At 39.0% G+C, this 19,404-nt stretch overlaps 1 protein-coding gene across 1 annotated transcript in view; it reads left to right on the forward strand.

Moving 5' to 3' along the window:
* LAMA4 (laminin subunit alpha 4) overlaps positions 1-19,404 on the forward strand; it is a 104,622-nt gene that overhangs the window by 47,713 nt on the left and 37,505 nt on the right. Inside the window, exons 8-17 of the mRNA XM_086461289.1 lie at positions 23-133; positions 3,448-3,559; positions 6,864-7,031; positions 7,766-7,959; positions 9,822-9,938; positions 11,990-12,138; positions 14,153-14,294; positions 15,374-15,470; positions 16,256-16,372; positions 17,398-17,583. Coding sequence (XP_086317415.1) covers positions 23-133; positions 3,448-3,559; positions 6,864-7,031; positions 7,766-7,959; positions 9,822-9,938; positions 11,990-12,138; positions 14,153-14,294; positions 15,374-15,470; positions 16,256-16,372; positions 17,398-17,583 — 1,393 coding nt within the window. The remainder of the gene's footprint in view (positions 1-22; positions 134-3,447; positions 3,560-6,863; positions 7,032-7,765; positions 7,960-9,821; positions 9,939-11,989; positions 12,139-14,152; positions 14,295-15,373; positions 15,471-16,255; positions 16,373-17,397; positions 17,584-19,404) is intronic.

Consider the following 19,404-nt stretch of genomic DNA (forward strand, 5'->3'; position numbering starts at 1 on the left):
CTGACTTTTTTCACACATACAGGAGGCAATGTCCAAAAAAAAGAACCATGCTGTGCTTTGGACCATCCAGGTTGATGATGCTGCAGATGAAATGAACGATCTCCTGAGAGAGGCAGCAACACTTGATGAACAGGTTTGTTTATAGGCCCCTGCCAGAGCTCTGAGGGTTTGCGGTTTGTCATATTCACATGCTGGTATAAGAGGTTAGTATAGAATCGTTTCAGTTGGAAGAGATCTACAAAGACCATCTGTCCAACTGCCTGACCAATTCAGGGCTGACCAAAAGTTAAAGCATGTTGTTAAGGGTGTTGTCCAAATGCCTCTTAAACACTGACAGGCTTGGGGCATCAACCACTTCTCTATGAAGCCTGGTCCAGTGTTTGACTACCCTCTCAGCAAAGAAACGTTTCCTAACATCTAGTCTGAACCTCTAGGTTCACCAAACAAGAGGGGGAGAGCCCTGAAAGATAGTTGGAAGAACTTTCTGTTTTCTATTTCTAAACTTTCTACTTTACTTTAGCTCTGAATTAAAAGCATAAATGACCTACCAAGTCTTCTTCCCAGAAAAGGAAAGATGTAGGGCCAAAGTCTGTTGCATGTGGTCGGAGTTTTGTCACCGATCACAAAAAGCCTCTCCTCAGGATCTGAGTTCCCACCTACCCCCGCTACACGACATGTTTAATCTGTGACGGGCACACTGCCTTTCTATTTCACATTTTGATTTCTAATTAAGTAAAGTAACCAACACTAAACTATTTCAGATTGACTTTGGGAGTATTTGTACTATATCTATTTTACATGTATGCTCTCATAAAATCAAATTAGACCCGATTAAACACTTCAAAATATGTTACAAAATGGCCAGTTCAAAAGGTTTTTCACTTACCCGCTGAGATGGGAGCCTGAGCAGCATTCAAGATATATTTTAACACAATTGTAATCATAAATGTTGCATCCACATTCAATTGCCAGGCTATAAAATTAAGGTTATCTGCTCTCAGCTCACATAACAGTTTCATTGCACCCTAGAAGAATACTGATATATGTTAAGAGAGAAATAGGGCTCAAAATTGCTTCTTCTCTATTTTAAAGAGATATTATTAAATATCTTTTTGTTGCTAAGACAGAGATATATATGTGAGACACATCACTCCATATTATTCTCAGAGATAACCACAGCTGAAGAAGGACTAGAGTATGTTTCATGCTTAGTGCAAAATGCCAGACTTTAAATTCACTTACCAATTCTTTCACAAGACAAGCTAAAATTATACCTTATACTAAAATTCAAATACAGGAGCAAGCAAGAGAAAAAAAAACACAAAGGGAGAAAGGATTGTATAGAGAAGTAGAAGAGAAAATTTGGCGTTGGGTGTTTTTAATCAGCACTTACTTAGCAGAAAGGGCACTGCAGAATTACACAGACTGTGCCTGTGTTCAAGAGAGGTTTGATTAAATCAAGTCCCATGCACACACCCCTCTGTACCTGGGAAAATCCAGCAGAGCTCACACGTCTCAGTGTCCTCCTATATAGTTGGTAGGCAGGATGATTAAGGCATTTGGTTTTCTAGGAATATTTAGTGAATTCGGATAATAATGTTTTTGTCACCTGGGAATTTCTTAGCTCATTCCTCAGTTTGACTATCCCTGAACAAACAAATTCAGCATTTCCCCTGGTCTTTTCTCCCTGGTTATTTCTAATGCTTGTTCCACATGAACACTTGTGATTGCTTGTAAAGGCAGGGAAATAATGGCCCCAGACTCCGACAGTGGAATTACCACAGTAATAACTCTGAATACATTTGCTCTTTCAAGGCACTTTTGGGTGCTAGGGCCTTAAGTGGGTTTTGCAGAGATATGCTGCATCTTCCATTCAGAGCATTTCACATGCATGTCCCTGTGTCTGAGGGGTTACTGCAGATTCTGATCTAAACCCCAAAGGCAGGATGAATGCACTAACTGTAGGCAAATCCTCCTGCTAAAGAAGAAGAGTAAATGTGACCTGTAACTTCATGAGTCTGCTTCGGATGAGCTTAGAGTGAAACAGCACATAGCTCAATCCCAAATGTTTGGCAGAGGTTTGAGGGAGCCAAGCACCTTTCCTTCCCGGGCTCATAGCAAATTTCAAGAAGAGTGTCTGTACATCAGGAGGAATTTGAGGGTCCCTAAGACCACCCCTCACTCATGCTGCTGTTTCCAAGCAATCTCACGGCAATCAGCAAAACTCTCTCAGCACTTCCTCACATGTTCTATCATTAAAGAAAAATCTGGCAAGGTAAGAGTATTATATAAGGGCAAGTGTGTGTAAAAACAGTAACAAGTTGCTTAAAATAAGCGTGAAGTGGCGATTCTGAGCAACAGACCATCCACAAGAAACCCCGATAGCAATAAAGGAATACAAATAAAAAACATAGTGCTTGCCGTTCAAAGAGTAAAAAACCCAAGTAAATAGGAATAAAATTAAAACCTTTCTATAAACTCTTCAATGTGTTTTACTGGGGTGTCCGCCCATGCTGGCGGCACTGGCTGTCCCAGCCCTGCCTTCCAGCGCCTCCTGGTGCCGCTGCACTCCCTGAGGCCATGATTAAACAAGTATGAAGTGAGCAGACCAACAGCCACATATCTTCTGGCTTATGAGGTGTCAGGGCACCCCAAACCCAGAAACTAATTTTACAGTGGGAATTTTTGCTGATGCAGCCCCAATGGGGCCTGTGAATCAAACACTGTACCACTGGCAAGCGTGAGGTGCAGACCTATATGTGTACACACACACACACACAGGGTCCAGGAAATATCAATGACACAGCAGTCACATTTTTTTCTCTTTCCTGGGAAAGACCAGTGAAAATTAAATCTAAGGACTCCCAAAGTCAGTGACCTTCTTGGAAAGATAACTACGACATGGTAACTCTTTGTTTCACATAAAGGAACACAATGGAGATTACAGCCTCCAGCGTAATATAGTATAGGAGGGTGGCTATGCTCTTCAGAGTATTTTGAATCCTCCTGCTTTTTCTTAATTTTAACAAGTTGTAGAGCTGGGGGCCTCAGTTGAGGGAGACACTGATCTAAAAATGGTTGTGAGCTTCACACCTTGTTCTTCAGTCTATATGCTTACTCAGGAAACACCAGCAAAATGAGCCAGCCTCGCTGAATGCCTAGGAGGCTCAGCAGATGGGAGTTTTACAACTGTACATAATTTATGGCAATTTGATTGCAGCAAATGATGGATAAATACGGGACAGATTTTAATCTCTCTGCAATTCTGAAAATACCGACAAGACAGCCCTTCACTTCAAACACCTCTGTAAATACCACTTTACATGATAAATAGACTTTACACGCTCATCAGGAGAAAGCAAACTGCGTGTTTACACTGCTCATCCTCACACATGCATATGGATCTGAAAAGAAATCTAATGTCTAGCTCACATGGTTTATTCACAGGGAAATGAAGCATCCAGCAAAGGCCTACTGGTACAGAAGGAAACCATGGAGACCAACAACCGTGCTGCTCAGCTTGTGCAGCAGCTCAGTAATATGAGGGATAACATTCAAGGTAAACAGATTTCTTTCTGGTTCAGCTCAGTGTCAAGCACGTATTAATGAACCCTCCCGCAAAAAAATGTCATAGCACCTGGACACTCTTGCAAGGCAACCCGCACATAAGGCTTTAGCAGCCTGCAATGCCATGACAAAAATTTATCTCTCTTAAAAAACAAGTGACACCACAGGCTGACTCGATCTGACGCCCAGAGCAAGAGATTTGCTTTCTTTTTTCTCTCTCTGACAGAACAAAGTAATAGTAAATATGTTTATATGAAATACTTCAAGCTAATTTAGCTTACAGCCTTTGCTTGTTTGAATAGCTGCTCAAGGTATTTATATACACTTTTGGTAAAAAAAAATCAGTATTAGACTGGGGCCAGATGGAGTCACAAATGCAAGCACAGGATGGGCAACAAGAGTGCTCTGTGTCTTACTTGTCAGGAGATTTATGCAAGCGCACTTTTCCCATCCTGCTGATAACTAATGCAGGCCACATGAATAGCTAGAGAGATTTTTTTTAAATTGCGCTTTCCCTTTTGAACCCGTGGCAGTCAGTTAAGTTAACTCTGGTGATCACACCAGTGAGTGTTACTTTAAATCCAGTTTTTGCCTTTTAGCAAACTGTTGCTCAGTAGGATTGAACTGGTTCATGTAACTTCATGCAACTGCTTCTAAAAACAAAAGGATGATGAATAGTAAACAATTGGGTGAACTTACTGCTTCCCCAAGCTCAGTGTGGGAGGCACTGGTGATTTTCTTTTCAAGTCACTTACTGCTTCATCTGACCAGAATTTCCAATTGAATTTGGGTTCAGACAAAGCTACAGAGCATTACAGACTAGCTGCTGTCCTCTTGTTCTTTTTCTTTTTTTCTGAAATGCAGATGTATAATTGGAAAACTGCATTCTCATTGCCTTCTTTTTCCACAAAGAAAGCGCTGCCTCTAGTAAAAGTGAAAGGCAGAATAGTAAACCATGTGGCTAGTCTAGACCATCAGAAATGGTTACAGTGATGCTGTTTCACAGTAGGAGAGGCAAACATGATGATGAAGATCTCCCAACATTAGAAAAAGAGTGAAACTAAGAGCTTTTTCACATTAAAACATTGGGAGAAATTGTCAACTATTTATTGTCTCATCTGTCCTGCTCATCTGTCCATATGATGTGAGGTGATGCAGATTTATACTGTCCTTGGGCAACATGCTAGAGCAATAAAAGCATCTCTAGGGCTAGCATAAATTTCAAAATACAACCTCTCTTCTGACTGTAAATGTATATATTTTACACCTTTGCAGACCAAGATTTTTTTTATAATTTAAAGCTGCAAAACCTCTTGCATCTTCAAGAATTTTTACTGTCCTATATATCACAGGATAAATGACAACAGTGAACACCTTCCCAAGCACAACCGCACTTAAAAAAGATTTCCTAGTCAGAGATGATCACCTTCATCTGGAGTATCTATGGTATATTATTATCACACTGATATATAAAACTGAGATTAAATCAATTGCAGCCTCTTCTTCAGTGCCTACAGAAAGCAATAAAACCCCAAGTGAATGTACTCAGAAGCATCCCTGTTCCCTGTACACCTGCATCATGAAAGTCTCCATCGTGCTGCAGAGCACACTGATTTCCCCCAGTCTTTAGCAAAGCCAATGCTATAGAAAAGATGTATATGGCACCAGGATGGAAAGGCTGACTGGCATTTGAGGTTAAACAGCCCTTTTCAATAGAAATACTTGATTAACAGACCTGAGTACTTCTGCCTTACAGCTTATTGCAAGCTCTGTGGCAACTCGTGTAAAGGAGAGCAGTTACATACCAACTGTTACCCTTGCTTATCCTTATCTCCATGGGTGCTTCAACCATTACTTTATTCCAACAAACATAGTTAAGTTAACATATCCCATCACACAACAAAGGCAGGCTGAGACCAGGCTCATAGGATGTTACATTTGTACTACCTTCTTACACCTGTGATGATAAATCACTTTTGACTGTCTAGCCATCCGTCACATTTTATTTCTACAATTATTGAGCAAAAGTGTTAGCATGAGCCTCATTGTATGTCACTAACAATCACTGGTTGACCTCTGTGGATCTTTCTTTTGTATTATTAATTGATTTGGGGCAGGGCAGGAACCACAGAAGCCAGACATGTATCTAGATTGTCACACAAATAGCACAACCAAGTTGAGCCACCACAGCAGAAGCAACACCCATGGCTGTGACTAAAACCAGAGTGCATGTTCACCCAGCAAGCAGCTGGGGACAAGTAGGTGAAAATTATTTCCACATGCTCAAAGCTATAATACAGGGGCATCACCCCTGTAGAAGGCAAGCCACTCTTTACTGAAAGGAAGGTGTCGTGTGCACACACATACATGCATGTGCCAGCATGAGAAGGAAAAAGAAATCCATGGTGTCATCACTGCTGGTCATGATCAGTTACTGCTCAGTATGAGCCTTTAGAGCTTCACTAATGAGCTCAGGAGCCAGCAAGAAACTACATACAAAGAAACTCTGACAAAGAATCAGTTGCACAATTGCACATCTATTTTTTATAACAATATTACAGATACATAGTGCTGGCTTTGCCAGCTCTGGTTATCCAAAAAGTAGTGACGAATGCAAGCCAAAGCTACTCACATCATAGGGCATAAAAGAGGAGGTGATTGGTATTCAAGGCCAGCGAATGAGAAGTGGGCAAGCTTTGTAAAGCCTACACTGGGGATGGGTAAACTCAATATCAGCTGCAGGAATCCAACAGTGTATTTTGAACTGAGACCAAAATCTTGAAATAGTTATCTGTTTCCAAATCAGCTAGGCAGTAGCAGGCCAGAAGACAGATGTTACCTCTTTAGGGTGCCTCAAACTTCTTCAGATGGAAAAAGAGGTTACTTCAAGTGTCCTTGGCATTATTGTTATTTAATAAACACAACATATTTGCAGCAGCACTTAAAAACCACAATTCTGGACAGAAGCCCCAGCATGCTACATGCCACAGAACTCAGAATAAAATGATGATTCCAGCCTATAAGAACTGCCAAGACAAATAATGCACACACAACCCATGCCTGCTTAATCTCATCCTCTTCTGATGAGACACCCACATACACCAGAAAATGTGATTTATTTACAGGTTTAATTTTAAGACTGGATTAAACATAATAATTATCTACTATAGAGTTGGAAGATAATTAAAACTTTCTTTTGCCATCAGCATGATCTGGATTCACAAAAGTAAAAGTACTCCACAGTATTTACTTCTCTGTAGCCATGCTGGATTGACCATCTATTCTTTTTCCCACAGAAATCAGCAGCAAGATGACATACTATGCAATTCAACAAGAGCTGAGCCCGGAAGAAATCACCCAGAAGCTGAGTGTGGCTGAGGAGATGCTGAAGGAGATCAAACGCCGTAAGCCTTTCACTAATCAGAAGCAACTTGCAGATGAGGAGGAAAATGCAGCAGAGGAGTGTGAGTTTTTAAGTTTGTTTTCCATTCACCCACATGTTGATGCGCGGTTGGCACAGGCCACGTAGCTCTGGATGTACTGCTGAGCCCCTGGGGAGGACCAGCGGGCGCTTGGCAAGCACCGACTGTGTGCTGAAGGTGCTGCTGCTTCCAAACACCTGCCCCAAGTCTCTACTGGTGCTTGCTGCCCCCGTGGCAGAATGGGCAGAAAAATATCTGTGTGTCTGAGTCTGCCTGTGCTATGTAGCACCTCAGATGAAGGTTCGTGCCAGGGCTGGAACTGCTTGTGTGAATGTCTTCCTTCCCCCCTGCCAGCTCTGCCACAGGGACAGTAAACTGAAGCAGAGACAGAAAAGTTGCTGGTATGGGAAAGAATGGCAGCCTAATTCTCACAGCTTGGTAAACATGAGTCAGAGCCCCAGGACAATAAGGACTGTCTTCTCCAGAATAGCCTGGTTAGCTGTGACAATAAAAAACAAACGAAGAGCAAGAAAAGCCAAACCTAGTTTCTTTTAGGAAAAGAAACCTGAGAGGGGGAGTTAATGGGGTTGAGATACTAAAATGAGAGGTATTCTTTTGTTTTCAAAAGAGGAGGGAGGTATATGATTTCTCAAGTGAGCTTTTAACAAATGTGTTTTACTTTCCCCTGAGTAACAGCAGCAGACATTGTTGCACAGGTAAATTTTGTCAGAAATCCAAGCTTTGGATTAATCAGAGGCCTCTGATTTTTCTCCCAGTGCTACAGCAAGTTGAAGAGTTTCACGAGAGGTACAATGACACTAGATCTTTAGTATCTGATGTGCTGGAGCAGCTCAGCGAACAGGATGTGAAGCTGTCAGACCTGGAGGAGGCATTACACCAGGCACTTGACTATGTTATACAAACGGAGGATATAAATAAGGAAAACACAGGCAATCTTCAAAAGCGTGAGGTACTATGCAGTACATTTATCATAACTGTTTTCTTTGAACACTCCATCTCTGCCGGTGCTTAAAACAGTATATTGCAAACAATTTAGATTCAGGAATCACCACAGCAGGATGACTCTGACTCCTCAGTTTGAAAAAAACAAGTTGTGGAAGTATAAGGTACTATTATTTATTCACAGAGTGGCAATAAATGAAAAGTTTTGGCATGGTATGTCTCAGCAGGCCAAGGAAGAGGTGGATACTAATGCCTGAACTAGGAAAATGTATTACAACAAAACCCAAGAAGCTTAAAATTCTGTGTAGCATGGCTGCTATAAATATAGTGGTAGGATTGTTTTACCTATTATGTACTGGTTTATAATGTGGAAGGACTTCATGTTCACAAAAGTAATGCTATTCTATTAAAACAATTATTTATAAAGACTCGGCACTGCATTCATGCCCTGGGCTGAGTGTATTCATGCTATCTCATCCAAACTTTCCCTCCAGTCCTCTTTAAATAAAAAGCATTCCCATTTTTTCAGGAAAACCAGACAATTGTCCTTGCATCTTCAAGCACAAATCTATTCTCTAACTGCGCCACAACAGATACCTTGAAACTGGTTTTCCTGCTCACTGGGTGAACAGCTTAGCTATAAGGCTACATTTGCTCTGTTCAAACGAATAGTTTCAGTATTTTGAACAAAGTAATCACTCCAGAGGAAAGCTCAGAGGAGGCCTGTCTCCTACAGCACGGAAGGGGGGCATGTTTGCCTGTAAGTGGTGGTATTAGGTTCAAATCCCATGTGGCTGACAAGGAAATTGAATTTTCAGGTCTCTTATCCCAGAAAAGTACACAATTCATCAGCCATACGGTTTTGTGACTCTTTCTCTGTTTTCTTTAGTTTCCTTTAAGGGATGCAAAACCAGAACATCCCACCTAAAACTTTTCTCTTTATGTTTTTCAGCAAGGAAAAAAACAACAAAGAGAACAATTTTGGAGCATTTGAAGCAAACCGTTTTCATTTCAGTTTTGAAATGTTTTTGGAAAATTGTTTGGATTCTGGAGGAGAGGGGGTTAGGGAGCAATTTTGTGATTTGACAAACGATCTTGCAAATGCAGGCCAACCTCTTAGGTTTCACAGCACTAGTGGCTGAGTTTTGAGCTCTTGAAATTTGCAGTGCTTTAGAAGTTCATGGTGATGTGGAAGGTCTAATAATTCAATAGAGAAATCAGGCGTTCTGTTCTCGTGAATTCTTCTACAAGCAGCTTGGGATCCTTATGTACAAAGCCTCTTCTGTTGTTCCATTGTTTCATAATTACAGTGCCAAGCTGCAGCTCATCTCACATTTATGAAGCAAAGCCTGAATTGTGTAGTTGCAATTGTTCACTGTTTTTAACCAGTTGGATCTTCATTATTCCTCACAATGAAGGCAGATGCTGTACAAAAGAGATTGTTCACATTAGCTTTACTATTGACAAGGAAAAGAGATCTCTGTACAGTAGATTTTAAAAACCTCCAGAAAAAAACTAGTCTCCAGACCACTATGAAAAATCTGTTTAATTTGTCTCTGCTGGCAGTGCACTGAATAATGCTTCATTCCAATAGCTGCTCATGCTGTAATATAAAATGAAATTAATAAATTAAAAAAGCCCCAACATTTCTTTCACAAAGACAAGAAAATGCAGAGTAATTTTATAATATGCAACTATTAGAGATGTCTGGGAAAAGCTTAGACTTCAAATTTGGCTAAAATCTGTTTAGTTCATCACTTTATCTTTTGAATCAACTTTAATACATTTAACAAAAATGGTAACACTGCATTTTAGAAATGCACATGTGGTTTTGGATGTGATTTTATTTTATTTTATTTTATTTTGTAGAAACAACATGAGAAAATAAAAGAGCAACTAGATGAAGTGAATGGCATTCTGCTAAGTGCCACAACTATTTTGGCAGGACCGCAAATGATCAACTCTGAGTTAAGTGAGGTAATAAAGGTAGGTACCTCCATGACTTGTTTAAATGATATGTCCTGATTCTTTTAACTTGTCATGTGTTTAGACTACTAAATAAAAACCTCTTCTTTTTTATACTGCTTCAGTGAAACACTGATGAATATTCCCAAAAAAGTATAAATCTTCCTGGATTAATAGCTCTGTAATTACATTTTACTGCCTTGGAAAAATAATTATATTATAAAGACACCTTACTCTAGGCAGAGCTGAATGAAGGATTTTGCTGTAGCATTCTCAATCATTTCATTACAAGCAGCTGCCAAAAGATGCTCTAGTAAAAGACTACACTACATGTTAAATTCCTTTTCTTGTGCCTGCAAGTGAGCATAGGAGAAGACTAAAGAACCCAGATATCAATGTTAAAACCAGCCACTGTCAGAATGTAACACATATATAAAGAGATGATCTTATAAAAATCCTCTTCTGGAACTGTAGACTAGTATCGAGGGTTTTGAATGAGACAAGGTGTTGTAGGAAATTTTAGAAATTTTAGGTTTTTGACTTCCTATGAAAAAAAAAGAACAAAATAAAACCAGGATTTTCCTAACTAAAATATTTACCAAAGCCACTTTTTTTTTATTTTTCGTGTTTTTTTTTTTTTTTTAATTTGGAGATAATTTAAGACAAATGAAAATTCCCACACATACCCATTTTGGTCATAGTTGCCCATAGTTTTTTTCAACACAAAAGCAAATACCAAAAGTCATTAATTTTTCTTTGAAAAAGTAATTTGAAGAAACAGAGAGAAGACAGTGTGCTTTATAACCTTCCCTGAGTAATCAAACAGTATGGGTTTTTTTTTCTCCTGTGTTTTGTGCAAAAAACAATTGCTACAGTTTATCATTTCAGGTCCCCCACTCCTGTGGATAAGTTTAGCCATAGTGGACTCTAACACTGCAGGGAAGGAAATAGTAGAGTAGGAGAACATTATATGTCTTAGACCCTCAAGAGCAATAAGTATTTTCATGCTTTACTCATTCATCTTTTTTCCCTCCCTCTGTTTCATCCTTTTTTCATGTATTTTGAGGCCACGTTTATAATCCTTAAACATATCAGCAAGTTTGTATATTAGAGAGAAGGTGACTGCAGGCCCACTTGGACTTCCCCACAAGTATTTCATGTGAGGAAGAAGCATGGCTAAGGCAAAGGTATACTACTTCTCCTTGCTTATACATACATACAGGTAGTATTTAGGTGGACTGACTTACAAATTAGACTAACCCAAGGTGTCTTAGCATGAGGGATGTCTCTGTGCAAGGAGACAGAAAGGGGCCAAGGCCCATTTTCCACAACATGGCACAGCTCACAGCCATACAGCTAAACTCTCTGACCCTCTCCAGCAATTGTCAAATTGTTCCCAGGGCACAGGCACTGTCCCATGCTATTCCCAAAGGAGGCAGGTGTGGGAGAGTGGCAGCTGGCCAGGGCCAAAACAGTGTCAGGGCCCATGCAGTAACAGGATGATCCATAAGCCCAACCACCACAACACTATTTAGTTTACTTGTATAGATATCATTTAGAAGTCTCAAAAACTAATTTCTGGCCTGCAGTTTTTACAGAGAAGAGGTAGAGAAAAAAAATTAAAAATTATGGGTTCCACTTCTCAGTTTAAGAAGAACCACAATGAGGGGATTTTTGCAAAGATTTGGTTTAATTACTTCACCTATTAGCACTTCACTCTGAAAGACCTGTCATTGGTACCATTCTGGAGCAAACATAGAAGGTAGTAAGACATTTCTCAACTGTCTTTCTTTCGTTTTTTACACATATCACTCTGATATTTTTTAAGGGATTCCTGGAATTTTGGTTGATTTTTATCTTCCTGCATTTGTCTTGCCACATTGACATTCATGGGATAGACTCTATTAGATCTTTCCTCTTTTTGCTCTGTTAAAAATGTAACATAAACCAAATATAACAGAAAACAACAACATTATAATAATATAAAGGATAAAATAAAACATAATAATCAAAATACAGACTTGATTTTTTACAATTTTCATCTTCTTTCCTTCCTTCCATATTTTGTTCAGAATGTGTCAGGGTTCTACGCAGAAATAGATGGAGCGAAAAAGGAATTGCAAGAAAAACTAGCCAATCTGTCTCTGTTTGATGATGATTTGGTAGAAAAGGCTATGCATCATGCACACAACCTAAGAAGACTTGCTGACGAGCTGGACCGGTAAAACTTAACTTCAGCAGACTCTGCTCATACAAGTGCTACTGATCGAACAGCTGAATGAACTAAAAGACAAGCAGAAACACAGTGACATTAAATATGCTGTCTGTAAAGAGGCACTAAACAAATAACCTTTAAGGCATGTATGGAAGGACTTGCCATGGTCCAGAGGGAACAGCTGAAGTTGAGCTAAGCAAAACGTATTAATCTTTTCAAAGAATAAACATGTGTCTTGAATGACATTTTCCATTTTCTAATTTGGCATGTTCATCTCTTCCCATAGCAAGAGAATAGGAAAGCTAGATTATGAAAAGTAAAATAATATGGGCTGATTAAACGGGGTTTGCAGAAACAGCTCATGTCAGTAAGTTCATTTACATTAAAAAATGTTTAGCATTATGGGCCACAAACTAGGTTTGGGGATAATTTTTGTTCAAGAAGTTATAGTAGTAGTTGAGTTGAGTATCAACTCAATAGGTTGTGTCTCAGTGAAACTGGCCTACTGTTAACACCAGAAACTTTCTGTGAGTCTTCCTATTTTGCTGGAAGTTGCTAAATGCATCAACTTTACCCCAATTTACTCAAAAGTCACTTCTAGACAGATTTGAAATATGACTTTATTTGCAATTGTGACTACTCAAGGAAAAATCACTGCAAATAAATTCTTAAAATATTTCACCAAACTATGCCTTAAGTAACACCATGGACAAATGCTTTTGGAAGAGAAACTTAAAATTACTTCTCAAGTATATTATCTAAATATGAGTTGTTTCTTAATATTAGTATGCCCTAGATAGGAGATTAAAATAGATTAAAAAATAACAGATGGGTTTCCTTTATACAATTGTATAAAGCTGACATCTGAAACTCTGTTCCATAATGCCACACAAACTACAGACAGCCTAAAAAATAAACAATATGTTCAGTCTGAGATCAGCTAACTGAGGGCAGCATATGGCTAGCCTTCAACCCTTACCAAAATAATTTAAAAATTACTACCAAGTCCAACATATTATGAATTAAACAGAAAGCAAACAGAAATAATTATGAAATATCCACATGAAAATGTGCTGATTCTTTTATTTGTTGATCGTCCTGCAGTGAAACTTTAATCCTTTAAAATATTTAGCCTGCCTTCAAATCATTTTGGTTTTATGGGTTTGCTTTATAAGCCTGTTAGGCTTTTATTTGGTAGAGTCTCTTCTTTTGCCTTAGGGGAATATAGCAGGAAATTCTTGCAGAAACATTGAATCTGGAAACTTAACAATTCTTCAGTGTGCAAACATTTTGAAGTTAACGCACGCACATGTAAATATATATATATATTTTTAGAGTCTATATCTAACATGTATTCTGAAATCTGTTTATCACAAAAATATCAAAAAATAATATTTATTCAAAGTTACTAAAAGCTGAAGGTTGAGCCCTGAACCAACTGCGTTTGGAATCCCCTGAAGACCAGTTATCACGTAATATGCAAACCAAGCTGTACCAAGCCAGCAAAGATATCCTTTGGTTTTTACATCTAAAGTTTTACAAAGTTTCATGACCATGGGCAGTTTTTCATATGATCCTTCCCCTGTTCCCACCTACTTTTGAAGACATAAACAGCCCAGTGACACAGCTGTCCTAATCACTGGCACACACAGGTCTTTCCATGCATGGCCAGAAGTTATCCCTAAAGGACAACTGATGGATCTGTTATTCTGTTATTTATGGAATATCTAATCTAGATTAAAGAAAGATAAAAGCTCAGTAGTCACTTGTTGCTGCCCACATCGATGTTAAGGGCAAAATTCCCAGTTAAACCGCTAGGAAATACTTTCTATCCACATAGTTTTCACCTGCTTCAGATTGACATAAGTGTCATGCAGAATGAATAGAATACTACTTAGGCCAAGTATATTTGTGTGCGTGATTATGCAGTGAGAATTCACAGAATGTTAAGAAAATTAATAAATTTGAAACTCCTTTGATTCAGTTTGGTTTCTTCCTTCTTTTACTCTCTTTTTAACAGGAATTTGTACGGCGTTGATACAAATGGTTTGGTACAAAGAGCAATAAATGCTTCAAATGCATATGAAAACATTGCCGGTTATATTGAAGAAGCTAATAAAGCTGCATTGCTGGCACTGAACACAACAAACCGGGTCAGCGATGTAAGTAATTTTCGTAACATCAGCTTTTACTTTGCAATGCTTCAGGGACTTCAGACACCTAAGTATAAAGAAAAAACAAGATTTAGCTCAACTCTCAGCATTGAACTTCGCCCTGCACGTTTTCCTTAATCTACTATTTCCTGCATTAAATCCTAAGTGGTTAATTATTCTGCCAGCCTGAAGTCCCCTAGTATTCAAAAACACACAACAGGTTCTTCTGTCCCTAAGTACGGGGTGATGCTGTTCTGTGTTGTCGCTCAAATTGAGGCACATCTGTGAAAGTCCAGACAACTCCCTGGCCCTGTGGGAACCTGAGATGGCATTTAGTGATCAAGTCCTCCTGCTCCACACAGCATCATGTGTCAGGAAAGGTGATCAAGACATCTAACAGAAGCATCACCGTTTTTCATAGAAAGTCAGGCTAAAATGGGGCAAATAGCTCACTCACACACTCAGTGCAGGGACAAGGATGCTAATTTTGTCTCCGTCCTTGCTGTTCTAAAGTATTTTAGACGTATTTTTGTATGTATATAGTTTCCAACCTATATTCTTGCTACTTAATAGCAATTTATTAGTGGGATAGCAAGAGCATTTTGTTAGATTACAGGAGCCCGAAAGCCAGAGAGCTGTGGGATTTCAAGTCCAGGCCTCTGCTTTGAGCATGCTACCGGGGACTGCCAGGCAGCTCCCCACACAGTGCAAGTGTTCATCACCCATCTGAGATGATAGTAGAAATGAATAGTCACAGTGTCCAACATGTAGCATGAGTATCACATTGACCATACTGGAGCAGATAAATCAAGAGGACTTCTGTGCTTTCTGTATCTTTGTTATTCAGTGGTGGTGTCTGGAAAAGCATACATTTCTCTAAACTTTAATTGCAATCTACAAAAATTTTTGCTTTTCAGATTTTTTTTTCCAACTCAACTGCCAATCCTAAATGCTAACAAAGCAAATGAAACCTCAGTGACTTTGCAGTTGCATTTATATGAAGCAATATATTGTCCACAATTAAACACAATAAAGAGGAACATTTGATAAGCATATTTCTGACTTTCTTTTTTGGAACATTCTTGCAGGCTGCAGTTGGAATTGATACTCAGATTATTTACCATAAAGGTAAAAGTGAAGAACTTCTCAACCAAGCCGCAGAGCTACAACGGACAGCAGATGACAGTAAATACACATCCCTTCTACTTTCCCAGTCAGTTTATAAGCATGCACGTTAAAATAAATTTCAAAAGCACATCACTAAGGCAGAACTACTGCTGTAACACAATAGCGTATTGATCGAAGTTACCACACAAAGTACTTGAAATGGTCACAGGAAGAGTTTGAGTAGTTCACGTGTTGTCATCCTGCCAGATGCTGAAAGTTTATTTCATTCACAAAAGGACCATTTCAGATACAACCACTGTTTAAATATGTGATCCTGCAAACAGTTGTTCACAGGTAAATATAATCAATCAAGTAGTTAACTGAAATCAATTCACAACGGTTTAAGTGTTCAGGAGGCTGGATGTCACCAGTGAAGGACAATAATAAATGTTCAAGCATTTGGGCCTTATTTCACTGAAAATGAAAGAAAGGTCTAAAGCCACAGAAATTAACTTTTCAATTTTTCAGGACCTTTTGAGTTCCTTAAAAGTTTTCCCTGTATACTTGTTGCAGCTATTGGCAGCAGTTCTGGTAAAGCAGAGATAGTACTGACTGAGATACAGGTCTCCAGATTTTTCTAGGACACCCTGTGACAAGCAAGTAATTGCTGGGAGCTGCAAGGTTGCTTTTTTCTTTAGATTATGTGAAGTCAAGAGTGCTAGTATGCCCTATACTAAAAGAGGCCATAGTATACTGCCTATGGTGTACTAAATGCTTAACAACTTACCTCCACAGGTCAAAATTTACCTTCTTAAATGCCACTTTGATGCCACTCAACTATGCCTCCGATTTTCTCTCCACAGGTAATGATTTAACCACTGCAGATACAAGCCGGCATGTTAATGGCACTCTTGCTAGAACAATTGCTCTGCGAAGCCAACTGATGAGAGCCATCACAAAAATGCAATCAACAGAGCTAGGTTGTAAGACGAACTTCATCTTTATGATGCTTTATCTTCATATGTTTAAGAGCATATTTTATCTTTGCATATGGCCTATGAAGTTGGTATTAAGATTTCAGTCCCAGGGAGGCCTAAAGGAATTTGTCTGAAACTACAAGACCTACATAGCAAACATGCAGCTTTAACACATCCATAATGAAATTATATTTTTGCCACCTGAAGTTATTAACATTATTCTTGATCTTCCTTACTACAGTTGTCCTCTCCCATGTTAATCTTGTTCTTTTCAGGTCTTGGAGAATCTACAAGACTTTGGATTTATTGTACTGATAGTCAAAATCTAATTCACACATACACCACACCTGGCAAGTAGAAGAGTATTTGGGAGATAATTACTGTCATTCTTGATTGACAAAACCTCACCTTAGTTTTTCAGACAAGAGACATCATAGAGCATCTAGCAAGTATAACTGAAGGTGTTCAAGGTTGACACGGTCAACTTCAAGTAAAAATGGCTGAGTTTTACTGCCAGGACATTATCACATGCAAAATGCCACAGGTTTTACAAATACAGTAGTTGATAACTCCAAAAATTACAAACCTCAAAATGCCAGGTATGAAAAAAACAAACCACTTCAGTGTCTTGGGTTTTTCTCCTTCAAAAATAATTTTCATTAAAAATATTCAGCAAATGTGTGCATTTTCTTTTAAAAGCTTGATAAAAAACAATGTATTTTTTCTCTCTGTTCCGACTTCCTTGGCTGTCTAACACCCATCAAAGTCCAAGGATATTGAAAATTTCTAGCAATCTAGAATGGAAATGAGAATTCATTACATTTTAAGAATTAATATAACTGTAGACAAACCACAGGAAGTTTTGAATATTACCTGTGGAAATAAAGAGAAGACCAACCAAGCAAGGTTGGGTCCCCATTCTGCAGAAGGTAAAATCCCGTTAGCCTCACCACTTTCTAAGTACTGATTATAGCTCCCTTGAATCTTTGAAAGAGTTAATTTCTTCTCATCCCCTATTTATTTTGTAGTGGAGGCCAGAGAGCGTTTGGAACAAGCTAAACTGAAGACTGCAGAGGCCGTAAGTGCTACTACGACAGTAACACAGGCTACGACCCCCATGGATGAGAATGTGAGGTTGTGGTCTCAAAACCTGCAAGACTTCCAGCACGATGCAGCCGCATATGACAGTGCTGTGAATTCCGCTGGGGATGCAGGTATGCTGACCCGAATTTTGCCATTCCTTAGCAAAAAAAGGTCAGGGAATCATTGCAACATCATGTTGTATGAATTGTTTACTTTGCATATTCATTGCGTATAATCTTCTAGTGTTTTACCTCCATGAAAACATTTCAAAATTAGCAGTTGTCTAGAGCCTTGATTATGCTTTAAAACTTTTGGATAATTGGGCACTTCCAAAAATAGCTTTAAAACTTAAGGGCTGAAGTCTTACTGGCTTCTAAGTAATTTTTGTCAGGGTATCAAGGTCACACTGAATGGTAGACAGCTTTTTTAAATACTTCTTGCTATTATGTTTGGCGGTTCAGTTATTTTTTTTAACATTGGGAGGCATTTGAAAACACGACCCTTTTGTCCTCAGTAGTATAGACATGGAGGAGAAATGGTCCCTGACATGATGAGCTTGTAGTCTAAACAAACCAGGCAAAGAGGATTAGGGAGGAAATATAACATTTAAGCAGGGTGATTGCTGGAAAATCTTGTAAACATCACATTAATTCCACTGTTATTATCGGAGGGAGGAGGAAGAGAGGAGTAAAAAATTGGAAAATTTGTTATGAAAAATTAAAGGTAAATGAAAAACTGAGGCAGGTTACAAGATCGAAATTAAGATGATATGAAAGAGTGGAAAAGGAGGCAGGGAGAGTGAAGCAGAAATGAATGACTGGTGAAAGAAGGGAAAGAACAATTAGAAAAGAAAAGAATCAACCTAGAAGTGAAAATATTCTGAATAAAAAATTGCTGACAAGCATCACTATTTATTGCTCCATGCATTCCTGCTCAGCTCTGCTCAGGAGGCTCACTAATCTCATATTATTCATGGGTAGGGAAGCTGGAAATCCAGAACAAGAAACGTGCTGCATATGCTTGATGATATGTACCAACACCTGCAACACTGTTCAGTGATGTCTTGCCTCCCTAAAGTGCCTCAGAGAAGATCCATAACTCTATTGACTCTCTCTCCAGAAAGTCTGAATCTCAGATCTACTGCCTCAAATCCCTTCTCCTTCTGTCAGGAGCTTTGCAACTTCAGCATCATTTTACCGCAAATAGTGTTATGAGTACCAAACCCAACATTGCTTCTAGTGCCCCAAAACCACACTCTTCCTTCTAGACCAGGGAAACCCAAGGGTCATGTTATTTCCAGAATTCAGTAATGGATAAGACCCTTGCACTAATATTTTTTACTAAGTGAGTGCTCCCAAGAACTGCTATAAAAGTGGTTCCCTCCTCAAGAAGAAATCCAGTACAATTCAATATCCCAACTTCTGGCTCTAGAACTGGAGGCAACTTACATGAGCTTTTCATCCAAAGGAAACACTGAGCCACTCCCTCTGGGACAGGTAAACTCAATGCTAGTCACTGCACAGAGCTCCATAAGGGTGTAGTTAATATAACAGTAGTTTTATCGCATTGCTGTAAAATGTTTTTGATCACCACAGAGCACAGTTTAGGCTGTGGGCTGTGGGCTCCAATTCCTATTCAAGATAAGGTAAATGTGGACGTGAGTGGCATCCAGGAAGGGAAACAGTATCAGGAAAAACAACTGAAAGAAACAGTCTGCTATAGCTTATACATGAAGGTTTTTGGTTTTATTCACCTTCACAATTGATTTACATTTAACATTTACCAGTGCCAGCTTAGTAGATAGAGCAGCAACACAAACTGCATTTGGCTCTTCATGCTCAAAATGTCAGCAGACATTCAGAATTTAAAAAATCTGCTCATACTAGCTGTTATACTCGAAGAAATATTTCCAGTAGCATTTGAGAGGCTCCATAAGAGTGGATAGGCCTAAG

This window comes from Leptosomus discolor, chromosome 2 (assembly GCF_034619465.1).
Source record: "Leptosomus discolor isolate bLepDis1 chromosome 2, bLepDis1.hap2, whole genome shotgun sequence".
Classification (NCBI taxonomy): Eukaryota; Metazoa; Chordata; class Aves; order Leptosomiformes; family Leptosomidae; genus Leptosomus; species Leptosomus discolor.